Genomic DNA, 14,590 nt, shown 5'->3' with positions numbered 1-14,590 from the left:
AGAGACCTTACTATACATATTTAATAATTCATTAAAAAAAGGTGCAGTGCCAGACAACTGGCGAATAGCTAATGCGATATGTATATTTAAGGCGGCGGATAGAAGATGTCCAGGGGCTTGACAGGGTAGATGCAGGGAGGATGTTTCCCATGGCTGGAGAGTCTAGAACCAGGGATAACGATCTCAGAATAACAGATCGGCCATTTAGGACTGAGTTGAGGAGAAATGTCTTCACTCAGAGGGTGGTGAATCTTTGGAATTGTCTACCTCAGAGGGCTGTGGAGGTTCAGTCGTTGATTATATTCAAGACAGAGATAGATTTTTTTTGGACTCTCGGAGAATCAAGGGATATGGGGATAGGGCAGGAAAGCGGAGTTGAGGTTGAAGATCAGGCATTATCTTACTGAATAGCACAAGGCAAACTAATGGGACTAAAGACATACAAGTCCTTTGGACCTGATGGCCTGCATCCTGGGGTCTTAAAAGAAGTGGCTGCAGAGATAGTGGATGCATTGGTTATAATCTTCCAAAATTCCCTAGATTTGGAAAGGTCCCAGCGGATTGCAGAACCACAAAAGAAAGGCTCCTATTCAAGAAAGGAGGGAGACAGAAAGCAGGAAACTATGGGCCAGTTAATGTAACATCTGTCATTGGGACAATGCTGGAATTCATTATTAAGGGAGTAGTAGCAGGACATTTCGAAAACCATAATACAATCAAGCAGAGTCAACATGGTTTTATGAAAGGGAAATCATGTTTGACAAATTTATTAGAGTTCTTTGAGGATGAAACGAGTGGGGTGGATCAAGGGGAACCGGTAGATGTAGTGTATTTGGATTTCCAAAAGGCATTCGATAAGGTACCATATAAAAGGTTACTGCACAACATAAGAGCTCACGGTGATGGGGATAATATATTAGCATGGATAGAGGGATTGACTAACTGACAGAAAGTAGAGAGTCGGGATAAATGGGTCATTTTCAGATTAAAAAACTGTAACTAGTGGGGTGCCGCAGGGGTCATTGCTGGGGCATTAACTATTCACAATCTATATTAATGACTTGGCAGAAGGGACTGAGTATAATGTAGCCAAGTTTGCTGATGATGCAAAGATGGATACAAACAGAGTCTGCAAAAGGGATTATAGACAGGCCAAATGAGTGGGCAAAAAATTGGCAGATGGATTATAATATGGGAAAATGTGAGGTTATCCACTTTGGTAGGAAGAATAGAAAAGCAGAATATCATTTAAAATGGAGACCACAGAATACTGCGGTAGAGAAGATTCTGGGAGTCCTCGTACATGAAACACAAAGTTAGCTTGCCTGTACAGCAAGTAATTAGGAATGCAAATGGAATATTGGCCTTTATTGCAAGGTGGATGGAGTATAAAAGCAGGGAAGTCTTGCTACAACTATACATCATCATAGGCAGTCTCTCGGAATCGAGGAAGACTTGCTTCCACTCTTAGCATGATTTCACGTACAGTCCAATACGAGAACCACAGTCTCTGTCACAGGTGGGACAAATAGTCGTTGAGGGAAGGGGTGGGTGGGACTGGTTTGCTGCACGCACTTTCCGCTGCCTGCGCTTGATTTTTATGCATGCTCTCGGCAAAAAGATTTGAGGAGCTCAGTGCACTCCCAGATGCATTTCCTCCACTTAGGGCGGTCTTTGGCCAGGGACTCCCAGGTGTCAGTGGGGATGTTGCACTTTATCAGGGAGGCTTTGAGGGTGTCCTTGTAATGTTTCCACTGCCAACCTTTGACTTGTTTGCCGTGAAGGAGTTCCGAGTAGAGCGCTTGCTTTGGGAGTCTCGTGTCTGGCATGCGAACTATGTGGCCTGCCCAGCGGAGCTAATCAAGTGTGGTCAGTGCTTCAATGCTGGGGATGTTGGCCTGGTCGAGGACGCTGATGTTGGTGCGTCTGTCCTCTTAGGGGATTTGTAGGATCTTGCGGAGACATCGTTGGTGGTATTTCTGCAGCGACTTGAGGTATCTACTGTACATGGTCCATGTCTCTGAGTCATACAGGAGGGCAGGTATTACTACAGCGCTGTAGACCATGAGCTTGGTGGCAGATTTGAGGGCCTGGTCTTCAAACACTCTTTTCCTCAGGAGGCCGAAGCCTGCACTGGCGCACTAGAGGCAGTGTTGGATTTCGTCGTCAATGCCTGCTCTTGTTGCATACACAAAGGCTGAACTTCAGGACATAGTCAACGTATTTAATGAAGCGTACAAAAGCATCGGCCTTACGCTAAACATCGTAAGACAAAGGTCCTCCACCAGCCTGTCCACGCCGCACAGCACTACAACTGTTCAGGGCATTGGGGAGACCACACCTCGAGTACTACATGCAGTTTTGGTCTCATTTAAGGAGAGATAGACTTGCATTGGAGGCAGTTCAGAGAAGGTTCATTAGATTGATTCCTGAGATGAAAGGGTTGTCTTATGAGGAAAGGTTGAGCCTATACTCATTTGGAGTTCAGAAGAATGAAAGGTGATCTTATTGAAACATAAACGATTCTGAGGGGGCTTGACAGGGTAGATGCAGAGAGAATGTTTCCGCTCATGGGGAAATCTAGAACCCGGGGACATAGTTTCAGAATAAGAGGTCGCCCATTTAAGACAGGGATGAGGAGGAATTTCTTCTTTCAGAGGGTTGTGAATCTTTGGAATTCTCTACCCCAGAGAGCTGTGGAAGCTGAGTCATTGAATATATTCAAGGCGGAGATAGACAGATTTTTGAACTACAGGGGAGTCATGGGTTATGGGGAGCAGGCAGGAAAGTGGATTTGTGGCCAAGATCAAATCGGAGGGTCTAGTAAGGAGGAGGAACTGAGGGAAATCCTTATTAGTCGGGAAATTGTGTTGGGGAAATTGATGGGATTGAAGGCCGATAAATCCCCAGGGCCTGATGGACTGCATCCCAGAGTACTTAAGGAGGTGGCCTTGGAAATAGTGGATGCATTGACAGTCATTTTCCAACATTCCATTGACTCTGGATCAGTTCCTATGGAGTGGAGGGTAGCCAATGTAACCCCACTTTTTAAAAAAGGAGGGAAGAGAGAAAACAGGGAATTACAGACCGGTCAGCCTGACATCGGTAGTGGGTAAAATGATGGAATCAATTATTAAGGATGTCATCGCAGTGCATTTGGAAAGAGGTAATATGATAGGTCCAAGTCAGCATGGATTTGTGAAAGGGAAATCATGCTTGACAAATCTTCTGGAATTTTTTGAGGATGTTTCCAGTAGAGTGGACAAGGGAGAACCAGTCGATGTGGTATATTTGGACTTTCAGAAGGCTTTCGACAAGGTCCCACACAAGAGATTAATGTGCAAAGTTAAAGCACATGGGATTGGGGGTAGTGTGCTGACATGGATTGAGAACTGGTTGTCAGACAGGAAGCAAAGAGTAGGAGTAAATGGGGACTTTTCAGAATGGCAGGCAGTGACTAGTGGGGTACCGCAAGGTTCTGTGCTGGGGCCCCAGCTGTTTACACTGTACATTAATGATTTAGACGAGGGGATTAAAGGTAGTATCTCCAAATTTGCGGATGACACTAAGTTGGGTGAGCTGCAAGGAGGATTCTATGAGGCTGCAGAGCGACTTGGATAGGTTAGGTGAGTGGGCAAATGCATGGCAGATGAAGTATAATGTGGATAAATGTGAGGTTATCCACTTTGGTGGTAAAAACAGAGAGACAGACTATTATCTGAATGGTGACAGATTAGGAAAAGGGCAGGTGCAAAGAGACCTGAGTGTCATGGTACATCAGTCATTGAAGGTTGGCATGCAGGTACAGCAGGCGGTTAAGAAAGCAAATGGCATGTTGGCCTTCATAGCGAGGGGATTTGAGTACAAGGGCAGGGAGGTGTTGCTACAATTGTACAGGGCCTTGGTGAGGCCACACCTGGAGTATTGTGTACAGTTTTGGTCTCCTAACCTGAGGAAGGACATTCTTGCTATTGAGGGAGTGCAGCGAAGGTTCACCAGACTGATTCCCGGGATGGCGGGACTGACCTATCAAGAAAGACTGGATCAACTGGGCTTGTATTCACTGGAGTTCAGAAGAATGAGAGGGGACCTCATAGAAACGTTTAAAATTCTGACGGGGTTAGACAGGTTAGATGCAGGAAGAATGTTCCCAATGTTGGGGAAGTCCAGAACCAGGGGACACAGTCTAAGGATAAGGGGGAAGCCATTTAGGACCGAGATGAGGAGGAATTTCTTCACCCAGAGAGTGGTGAACCTGTGGAATTCGCTACCACAGAAAGTTGTTGAGGCCAATTCACTAAATATATTCAAAAAGGAGTTAGATGAAGTCCTTACTACTAGGGGAATCAAGGGGTATGGTGGGAAAGCAGGAATGGGGTACTGAAGTTGCATGTTCAGCCATGAACTCATTGAATGGCGGTGCAGGCTAGAAGGGCCGAATGGCCTACTCCTGCACCTATTTTTTATGTTTCTATGTTTCTATGATCTTATTGAATGGCGGAGCAGGCTCGAGGGGCCAAATGACCTACTCCTGCTTCTATTTCTCATGATTCTAATAAGGAGCTAACTTCCATAAATAACTTTAAAACATTTTTAGCTCTGCTACAACGATCTAAAATCAGCCCCAAGGAAATGCTCAATGGAAAAATGTTGCAGCCGAATGAGACATCCAGTTTTATTCTTATTCTTTGTAGTGGTTTTATACAACTGAACTGAATGGATTGCTAGACCATTTCAGAGGGCAGTCATCCAATGTTTCCACTAATTTTTTTTTGGGTGCGTGGCCCCTTTAAGGGGGGAGAGCAGCCCATTTAAATTATCGGGTATGCAAGGTTTTTTTCCATTATAACTCCGTTGAGCGTCTGCATGGGACCTGCAGATCTTGCAGTCAACAACGTTGGCGTAGTACTGGAGGTTTAACTTCTTTAAAAAGGACATTAGCAAGCCAGTTGGGTTTTTACAACAATCTGACAGCTTAATTGACACTTTCAGATTCCAGCTTTATTCTAGATTAAAACAAAATTAATGATCTTAATTCAAATTCACAAACTGGTAGGATTTGAACTCTTGTTCTCTGGATTATTAGTCCAGGCCTCTGGATTACTATTCCGAAACAAAACCACTAAATTACCATACCTGGGATGTAAATGAACTGCCTTCACTTTGACCGTAGCTTTTTTTTTTAAACCATGAGATAAAGACAGACACAGATTTTGCTATCCACGTCATACCAATTATGATCACACACTTGCTTACCTATAGCAATAAACTGATTATCAGTAGTATTGTGCTCATCCATTGAATACAATTTTGCAGCAATAGTCACCCTCACCCCCACCCAGCCAAGCCCCAAAGTGCAGGGGGCAACAACAAAGAGCATGCTGAAAATATATTAATGAAATTCACTGGGCACAGCGCCAACCATCTCAGGCAGGTGAAAAATCCAGGGCACGAACCTTCTGCTATCAGGCCAGCAAGGATAATGCCAAGTTTGTAGGGATGTTTAATTACATTACAGAAGCAATTTCTTACCTGGTTAATGACATACACTCCATAGTCGAGTTGCTGGTGCTGCAGAATTGGATGCAAGTAATATAGCCAGTACTTAAGGTGCTCATGACGATTGCGGAATGGAATGATGACAGCAACTTTCTGAAGAGCTGTACACTCCACTGGAGTAAAATGGCCTCCCTCCCGCACTAACGAATTATTCTTTTTCACTTCCTCCAGGTTAATAGACTGGGAAAATTCTATTCTGAGTGGTCCCACTACAGTAGAAAAAATAATCCACAATTAGTTAAAAAAAAGTTATGCACAGAGTCAGAGTTCAGAAGTTCGTCTAGCTGAAAATAATAGCCAAAGTTTTTGTCTGTTTCACTGATTTCACCGATTACACTGATTGCCAGATATGGCGGGGGGCCACAGCGCAGCCAGTGTCGTAGTAGTGAATGACTGTCCGCAACTTCAGGATTTCTGCGCTTAGATATGTGGTATCATGAGACACAGTAAATACAGACAATGGCACAACATGGCTTCCGGGAATGAACTGTCCTGCACATGGCTTTGTTGTTATATCAGTCGTCCACCAGGTGGCTCTATAACAAGATACACACGCACTAAATCTTGAAGTTATGGTAATTTTTAAAGGGTTATAACAGCGAATGCTGTTCGTTCACTGTTATTACCCACTGCAAATTTCAGGCCAATATTTTTTCTGCCTCTGCTTTCTGCGAGGTGTCGACCCCTAGTCAAGATACAGCACCATTCAGTCAGACGCTGATTCCTTGCTAGGGTAGAACTCCATAGGTGTCGGAATACCTTGCCAAAGTGGCTATTCTGAACGAGAGAGACTTTGGGGGCATCACAGCTGAGCCAATCGTCACTTGACTGACATGTGTGCACTTTCACTGAGGATCACCGAATAACGATCAGGAACTGGAACTCCCAACAGATTTTGCGCTCGCATGTGGGAAACCTCTGCTGTTGCCCAGGTGGAGATCAGCTAACTCAGCACAAACTAGGAATGAAATCTGGAATTCGCATCCACGTTTTTAAAATAGCATCCTCCAAATACATTTAACTTTATTTAGTGCTTGCATCATTTCTTGACTAAGAGAGCATACAGTGAACTTTTGCCAATCGCAGTCTGTATCACTCCTGCTAGTACCAGGAACTAATGAACATCTGACGACATTTAGTGCAGTTCAGAAACTTGTTGCATGGGCAGGTACAAGCTCGACCCCAGGACCTTTGCAGTACAATGGAAAACAAAAGAATCTCTCATGCGTGCTACATCATTCTATTACTGCACGCAATTTGGACAAAGACAATGCATCAATGGAAAGCTACTAGGGATTCACACCACTTTGTCTTTCAACAAAGGTGTTTCAAACTCACTGATATTTCCTGGAACTTATATAGAAGTTCCTAAAGATACTCAACATGTCTGTAAAAGAACATGATTAGACCTGCTCATTGCAGCAGCATTAAACCATATTTCCTTGTGTTTAATGTAAAAATGTTAAACCATGGTGTATAACTAGAGAGCTGGCCATCCTAGACTGGGTGCTGTGTAATGAGAGAGGATTAATTAGCAATCTTGTTGCGCGAGGCCCCCTGGGGAAGAGTGACCATAATATGGTAGAATTCTTTATTAAGATGGAGAGTGACACAGTTAGTTAATTCAGAGACTCAAGTCCTGAACTTAAAGGCCCCAAGTTTCCACATGATTTGCTCCTGATTTTTAGGAGCAACTGGTGGAGAACAAAGTATCTTAGAAATCGCAATTCTCCACATTTAAGTGTTCTGCAGTTCTAGTCATGTAGAACAGTTTCACTTTGGAACAGAATTTTTTTTCAAAAGGGGGCGTGTCCGGCCACTGACGCCTGATTGAAAGTTTCCACAGTGAAAACATACTCCAAACTAACTTAGAATGGAGCAAGTGAAGATTTTTGTAGGCCTGAAAAAACCTTGTCTACACATTAAAAAATCAGGCGCAGGTTACAAATTAGGCGTCCGGAACGAGGTGGGGGGGTGGGGGGGGGGGGGGGGTGAAGGTAAGTCATTACATTCTACAATAAATCCTTAGTTATACGTATAGAAATATTATACAAATAATTCCAACCTGAATAAAAATTTATAAGCAAAGAAAAGATTAAATAAACCCATGTTCCTACCTGTGTGAAAGTGCTTCAGGCAGGGAGAAGGCTGCAGGAAGCCTCACAAGTTGAGGCAGCCATTCCCGACAGCAGCCGGGGGGGAGGCAGTAAGGGCCCGACCGACGGCAGGGTGGGGGGAAGGAGGCAGTGAGGGCCTGACTGACGGCAGCAGGGGGAGGCAGTGAGGAGGCAGCTGTTCCCGATGGCAGCGGGGGGGGGGGGGGGAAGGAGGCAGTGAGGGCCTGACTGACGGCAGCAGGGGGAGGCAGTGAGGAGGCAGCTGTTCCCGACGGCGGGGGGTGGGGGGAAGGAGGCAGTGAGGGCCCGACCGACAGCAGTGGGGGGGAGGCAGCCGTTCCCGACGGCGGGGGGGTGGGGGGGGAGGAGGCAGTGAGGGCCTGACCGAAGGCAGCGGGGGGGAGGCAGTGAGGAGGCAGCTGTTCCCGACGGTGGGGGGGGGGGGGGGGGAAGGAGGCAGTGAGGGCCCGACCGAAGGCAGCAGGGGGGGGAGGCAGCCATTCCCGACGGCTGGGGGGGGGGGCGGGGAGGAGGCAGTGAGGGCCCGACCGAAGGCAGCAGGGGGGGAGGCAGCCATTCCCGACGGCTGGGGGGGGGCGGGGAGGAGGCAGTGAGGGCCTGACCGAAGGCAGCAGGGGGGGAGGCAGTGAGGAGGCAGCCATTCCCGACGGCTGGGGGGTGGGGCGGGGAGGAGGCAGTGAGGGCCCGACCGAAGGCAGCAGGGGGGGAGGCAGCCGTTCCCGACGGCTGGGGGGGGGGGGGGGGGGGGAAGGAGGCAGTGAGGGCCCGACCGACGGCAGCAGGGGGGGGAGGCAGCCATTCCCGACGGCAGGGGGGGGCGGGGAGGAGGCAGAGAGGGCCCGACCGACGGCAGCAGGGGGGAGGCAGTGAGAAGGCTGCAGGAAGCCTCAGAAGTTGAGGCAGCCATTCCCGACGGCTGGGGGGGGGGGGGGGGAAGGAGGCAGTGAGGGCCCGACCGACGGCAGCAGGGGGGGGAGGCAGCCATTCCCGACGGCAGGGGGGGGGCGGGGAGGAGGCAGAGAGGGCCCGACCGACGGCAGCAGGGGGGAGGCAGTGAGAAGGCTGCAGGAAGCCTCAGAAGTTGAGGCAGCCATTCCCGACGGGAAACTGATCATGGAAGGGCAATGTGGTTTTATTTAAAAATTTTAAAAATTGAACAGCTACAAAGAACTACAAAAATGGCTGAGTGCCAATGTTTCCTTCACACTGTGCGTGCGTGAACGCTCCAACGCGCACGCGCAGAGTTGCACCGGCACGAAAAAAACTCATTTAAATGGTACCCGTCCCCTCCTACTTACAAAATCGGCGCGAGTGGTAGGCTCCGCCCCCTGGGCGCGCGCCAAGCTGACATCAAGCTGCAAAGCGCTCGAGAATAGCGCGTTTTTTTTCAGGCGCCGTTTTCGGCGCAAAAAACGGGCGCTCAGCTCGGAGGGGCGCCTGTTTTGCCGCGTGTGGAAACTTGGGGCCAAAGAAAGGTAACTTCGATGGTCTGAGACGTGAATTGGCTAGGATAGACTGGCAAATGATACTTAAATGGTTCACGGTGGATAGGCAATGGCAGACATTTAAAGATCACATGGATGAACTTCAACAATTGTACATCCCTGTCTGCCGTAAAAATAAAATGGGGAAGATGGCTCAACCGTGGCTTACAAGAGAAATTAGGGATAGTATTAAATCCAAGGAAGAGACATAAAAGTGGCCAAAAAAAGCAGTAAACCTGAGGACTGGGAGAAATTTAGAATTCAGCAGAGGAGGACAAAGGATTTAATTAGGAGGGGGAAAATAGAATATGAGAGTAAGCTTGCAGTGAACATAAAAACTGACTGCAAAAGCTTCTACAGATATGTGAAGAGAAAAAGATTAGTGAAGACTAATGTGGGTTCCTTACAGTCAAAATCAGGCGAATTTATAATGGGGAAGAAATAAATGGCAGACCAAGTGAACAAATACTTTGGTTCTGTCTTCACGAAGGAAGACACAAATAACCTTCCGGAAATACTAGGGGACCGAGGATCTAGCGAGAAGGGGGAACTGAGGGAAATCCTTATTAGTCAGGAAATGGTGTTAGGGAAATTGAAGGGACAAAAGGCCGATAAATCCCCAGGGTCTGATAGTCTGCATCACAGAGTACTTAAGGAAGTGGCCATAGAAATAGTAGATGCATTGGTGGTCATTTTCCAACATTCTATAGACTCTAGATCAGTTCTTATGGATTGGAGGGTAGCTAATGTAACCCCACTTTTTAAAAAAGGAGGGAGAGAGAAAACAGGGAATTATAGGCCGGTTAGCCTGACATCGTGGTGGGGAAAATGTTGGAATCAATTATTAAAAATGTAACAGCAGCACATTTGGAAAGCAATGACAGGATCGGTCCAAGTCAGCATGGATTTATGAAAGGGAAATCATGCTTGACAAATATTCCAGAGTTTTTTAAGGATGTAACCAGTAGAGTGGATAAGAGAGAACCAATGGATGTGGTGTATTTGGACTTTCAAAAGGCTTTTGACAAGGTCCCACACAAGAGATTAGTGTGCAAAATTAAGGCACGTTGTTATTGGGGGTAATGTATTAACGTGGATAGAGAACTGTTTGGCAGACAGGAAGCAAAGAGTGGGAATAAATGGGTCCTTTTCAAAATGGCAGGCAGTGACTAGTGGGGTGCCACAGGGTTCAGTGCTGGGACCCCAGCTATTTACAATATTCATTAATGATTTAGACGAAGGAATGAAATGTAATATCTCCAAGTTTGCAGATGACACAAAGCTGGGTGGCGGTGTGAGCTGTGAGGAGGATGCTAAGAGGCTGCAGGGTGACTTGGACAGGTTAGGTGAGTGGGCAAATGCATGGCAGATGCAGTATAATGTGGATAAATGTGAGGTTATCCACTTTGGTGGCAGAAACATGAAGGCAGAATATTATCTGAATGGTGGCAGATTAGTAAAAGGGGAGGTGCATCGAGACCTGGGTGTCATGGTACATCAGTCATTCAAGGTTGGCATTCAGGTGCAGCAGGCAGTGATGAAGGGAAATAGCATGTTGGCCTTCATAGCTAGGGGATTTGAGTAGAGGAGCCGGGAGGTCTTACTGCAGCTCTACAGGGCCTTGGTGAGGCCTCACCTGGAATATTGTGTTAGTTTTGGTCTCCTAATCTGTTATTGAGGGAGTGCAGCGACAGTTCACCAGACTGATCCCCGGGATGGCAGGACTGACATATGAGGAGATAGTGGATCAACTGGGCCTGTATTCACTGGAGTTTCGATGAATGAGAGGAGATCTCATAGAAACATATAAAATTCTGATGGGACTGGACAGGTTAGATGCAGGTAGAATGTTCCCAATGTTGGGGGAGTCCAGAACCAGGGGTCACAGTCTAAGGATAAGGGGTAAGCCATTTAGGACAGAGATGAGGAGAAACTTCTTCACTCAGAGTTGTTAACCTGTAGAATTCTCTACCGCGGAGAGTTGTTAATGCCAGTTCATTGGATATATTCAAGAGGGAGTTAGATATGGCCCTTACAGCTAAAAGGATCAAGGGGTATGGAGAGAAAGTAGGAAAGGGGTACTGAGGTGAATGATCAGCCATGATCTGATTGAATGGTGGTGCAGGCTCGAAGGGCCGAATGACCTACTCCTGCACCTATTTTCTATGTTTCTATGTTAACCACGTTGCCTGCTACTTTCAGGGATCTGTGGACAAGCACGCCAAGATCCTTTTGTTCATCTACACTATTAAATGGTCGACTGCTTAATGTGTATACCCTTTCCTTATTAGCCCTCCCAAAGTGCATCACCTCACACTTCCCTGAATTAAATTCCATTTGCCACTGCTCTGCCCACCTGACCAGTAGATTAATATTCTCCTGCAACCCATGACTTTCCTCTTCACTATCAACTACACAGCCAATTTTAGTGTCGTCTGCAAACTTCTTAATCATACTCCCTATATTCAAATCTAAATCATTGATATTTCCCATAAAAAGCACGGGACCCAGTACTGAGCACTGCAGAACCCCACTGGAAACATCCTTCCAGTCACAAGAACATCCATCATCCATCAATCATTACCCTTTGCTTCCTAGCTCCAAGCCAATTTCGGATCCACGCCACTTTGCCCTGTATCCCATGGGCTTTAAACTTCATGACCAGTCTACCCTGTGGGACCTTATCAAAAGCCTTGCTAAAGTCCAGATATACTATATCGTATGCACTACCCTCATTGACCCTCTTAGTTACCTCGTCAAAAAATTCAATCAGATTAGTCAAACATGATCTTCCCTGAACAAATCCATGCTGACTGTCCCTAATTAATTCTTGCTTTACCAAATGTAGAATTATCCTGTCTTTCAGGATTTTTTCCAATAATTTTCCCACCGCTGACAGGCCAGGAATTACTCAGCCTATCCCTTTTTCCCTTTTTAAATAAGGGTACTACATTAGCAGTTCTCCAATCCTCCGGCACCATGCCCAGATCCAAAGAGGACTGGAAAATGATTGTCAAGGCCTCTGCTATTTCCTCTTTAACTTTGCTCAACAGCCTGGGATGCATTTCATTCAGGCCTGGGGACTTATCAACTTTCAAAGCTGCTAAACCCCTTAATACTTCCTCTCTCACTATATTTATTTCATCCAGAATATCACACTCCTCCTCGATAGCAGTATCTGCATTGTCCCTTTCCTTTGTGAAGACAGATACGAAGTATTCGCTAAGAACCTTACCAACATCTTCCGCCTCCACACAAAGATTACCCTCATGGTCTCTAATAGGCCCTACCCTTTCTTTAGTTACTCTCTTACTCTTAATATATTTATAGAACATCTTAGGGTTTTCCTTAATTTTATTGGCCAAGACTTTCTCATGCTCTCTCTCTTAGCATTCCTAATAACCTTTTTAATTTTGCCTCTTAACTTTCTATATTCCTCTAAAGATTTTAAAGTATTTAGCTGTTGGTACATGACATAAGCATCCTTTTTTTTCTTAATCCTCTCCTGTAAGTCCCTAGACATTCAGGGGCCTCTAGAATTATTATTCCCAACCTTTTTCTTTAAGGGCACATGTTTGGCGTGAGCCTTCCGGATCTCCTCCTTAAATGCCTCCCACTGTTCAGACACTGATTTACTCACAAATAGCTGTTTCCAGTCCACTATGGCCAAATCACTCCTTAACTTAGCAAAATTAGCTTTTCCCCAATTCGGAACTTTTATTCCAGGCCTATTCTTGTCCTTATCCATAACCAACTTGAATCTGACTGAATTATGTTCACTGGCACCAAAGTGCTCCCCCACTAATATCCCTTCAACCTACCCAGCTTCATTCACCAAAACTAAATCCAAGACCTCCCCCTCTTGGGATGGGCTTGCTACATACCGATTAAAAATGTTCTCTTGAATGTATTTCAACAATTCCGCACCCTCTATACCCATCATACTATATTTGTCCCAATCAATATTTGGATAGTTAAAATCCCCTATTATTACTACCCTATGGTTTTTAGCCTTCACAGCAATTAGCTTACATATTTGCTCCTCCATCTCCCTCCCACTGTTTGGGGGTCTATAATACACGCCCAGCAGTGTGTTCGCCTCTTTTATTTTTCAATTCGACCCATATGGCCTCATTTGATGATCCCTCTAACATATCATCCCTTCTCACCACTGTAATAGTTTCTTTAACCAATACCGCAACTCCCAAACGCCCTTTTTACCCCCCTCTCTATGCCCGCTAGTTCTAGATTTCCCCATGAGGGAAACATCCTCTCTGTGTCTACCCTGTCAAGCCCCTAAATTTTTTTGAGGTGGTAACAAGGACTGGAGAACTGCTAATGCAGTAACCATACAGGTTCAGCAACATGCTTCACAACACCACACCTCACTGTTCCTCCAGAAGTGGAATTAAATTCCTCTAACATATCATCCCTCCTCACAGCTTCTTTAATCAATACCACCTGCCCCCACCCCTCCAAACACCTTTTATCCCCCCCCCCCCTCTCTCTCTCTCTCTCTATCTTGTCTAAAAATCCTGTCACCAGGAATATTGGTCTGCTAAACCTGCCTTTCTCTCAGCCATGTCTATGTGACATGCTACAATGTCATACTCTCAAGTATCTACCTGTGCTCTTAGCTGACCTTGCCAGCGACACCCAAGTCCCGGAAGAAATAAAAAGTATCAGTGTTGTTGCAGCTCCAACAACACTGAAAAAGTTAAGAGTGAAGAATAAGCAGCAATATGAACTGGTTTGGCGAACAGTCTTGTTTCTGGGCTATAAATTTAATTCTTAATTTAATGACTTAATACTCCTTAGTCACAAGGGCTGGTGGTCCTGTTGTGGAGAGGTCTCCAGGTGTCAGCGTATATATTTATACTCAGTCCAGTTCCTCTCCGTCCCAACCCAGGCTCACTTACCGAGGTGCGGCGATGTCTCCGGGCACGGCTGAAGCGGCTGGGATGTGGTGGTGCTGGGGGCCGCCGATGTGGCGGGGCTCTCGGGCTCTCGGAATCGCTGCAACAGCTGCACGGTGTAGACATGCATGTCCAGGTAGTAGAGCAGGACGAGGCTGAGGTGCAGGGCGATCAGCACCAGGCACGTCGCATGAAGCCCGCGCATCGCCCGGGCTCAGGGCACCGTCGCAGAGAAACAGACTGAAAAACTGTAAACGCCCGCAATTACTGCTTCTTCACCTGGAGCAGAAAAGGAAAGGACAGCGACATCTCCCCTGGGGGAGGAGCTAATCGGAACCTGTCCCTGGGGGAGTGGCTAATCAGTAACTGCCCCTGGGGGAGGGGCTAATCAGTAATTGCCCCTGGGCGAGGGGCTAATCAGCACCTGTACCTGGGGGAGTGGCTAATCAGTAATTGCCACTGGGGAAAAATTGTGATTTTAGTGCCCAAAAAA

General features: G+C 46.4%; 1 protein-coding gene across 1 annotated transcript in view; it reads right to left on the bottom strand.

Moving 5' to 3' along the window:
• Window positions 1-14,302, bottom strand: part of LOC139263071 (beta-1,4-galactosyltransferase 1-like) — a 153,604-nt gene extending 139,302 nt beyond the window's left edge. The window contains exons 1-2 of the mRNA XM_070879038.1: window positions 14,101-14,302; window positions 5,533-5,768 (exon numbers count right to left, since the gene is read on the bottom strand). Of these exons, the coding sequence (XP_070735139.1) occupies window positions 5,533-5,768; window positions 14,101-14,302 (438 nt within the window). The remainder of the gene's footprint in view (window positions 1-5,532; window positions 5,769-14,100) is intronic.
• Window positions 14,303-14,590: the final 288 nt, after the last annotated feature.

This window comes from Pristiophorus japonicus, chromosome 1 (assembly GCF_044704955.1).
Source record: "Pristiophorus japonicus isolate sPriJap1 chromosome 1, sPriJap1.hap1, whole genome shotgun sequence".
NCBI classification, from domain to species: Eukaryota; Metazoa; Chordata; class Chondrichthyes; family Pristiophoridae; genus Pristiophorus; species Pristiophorus japonicus.
The sequence above is the reverse complement of the archived record's forward strand: the minus strand, read 5'-3'. Positions and strand labels throughout refer to the sequence as shown.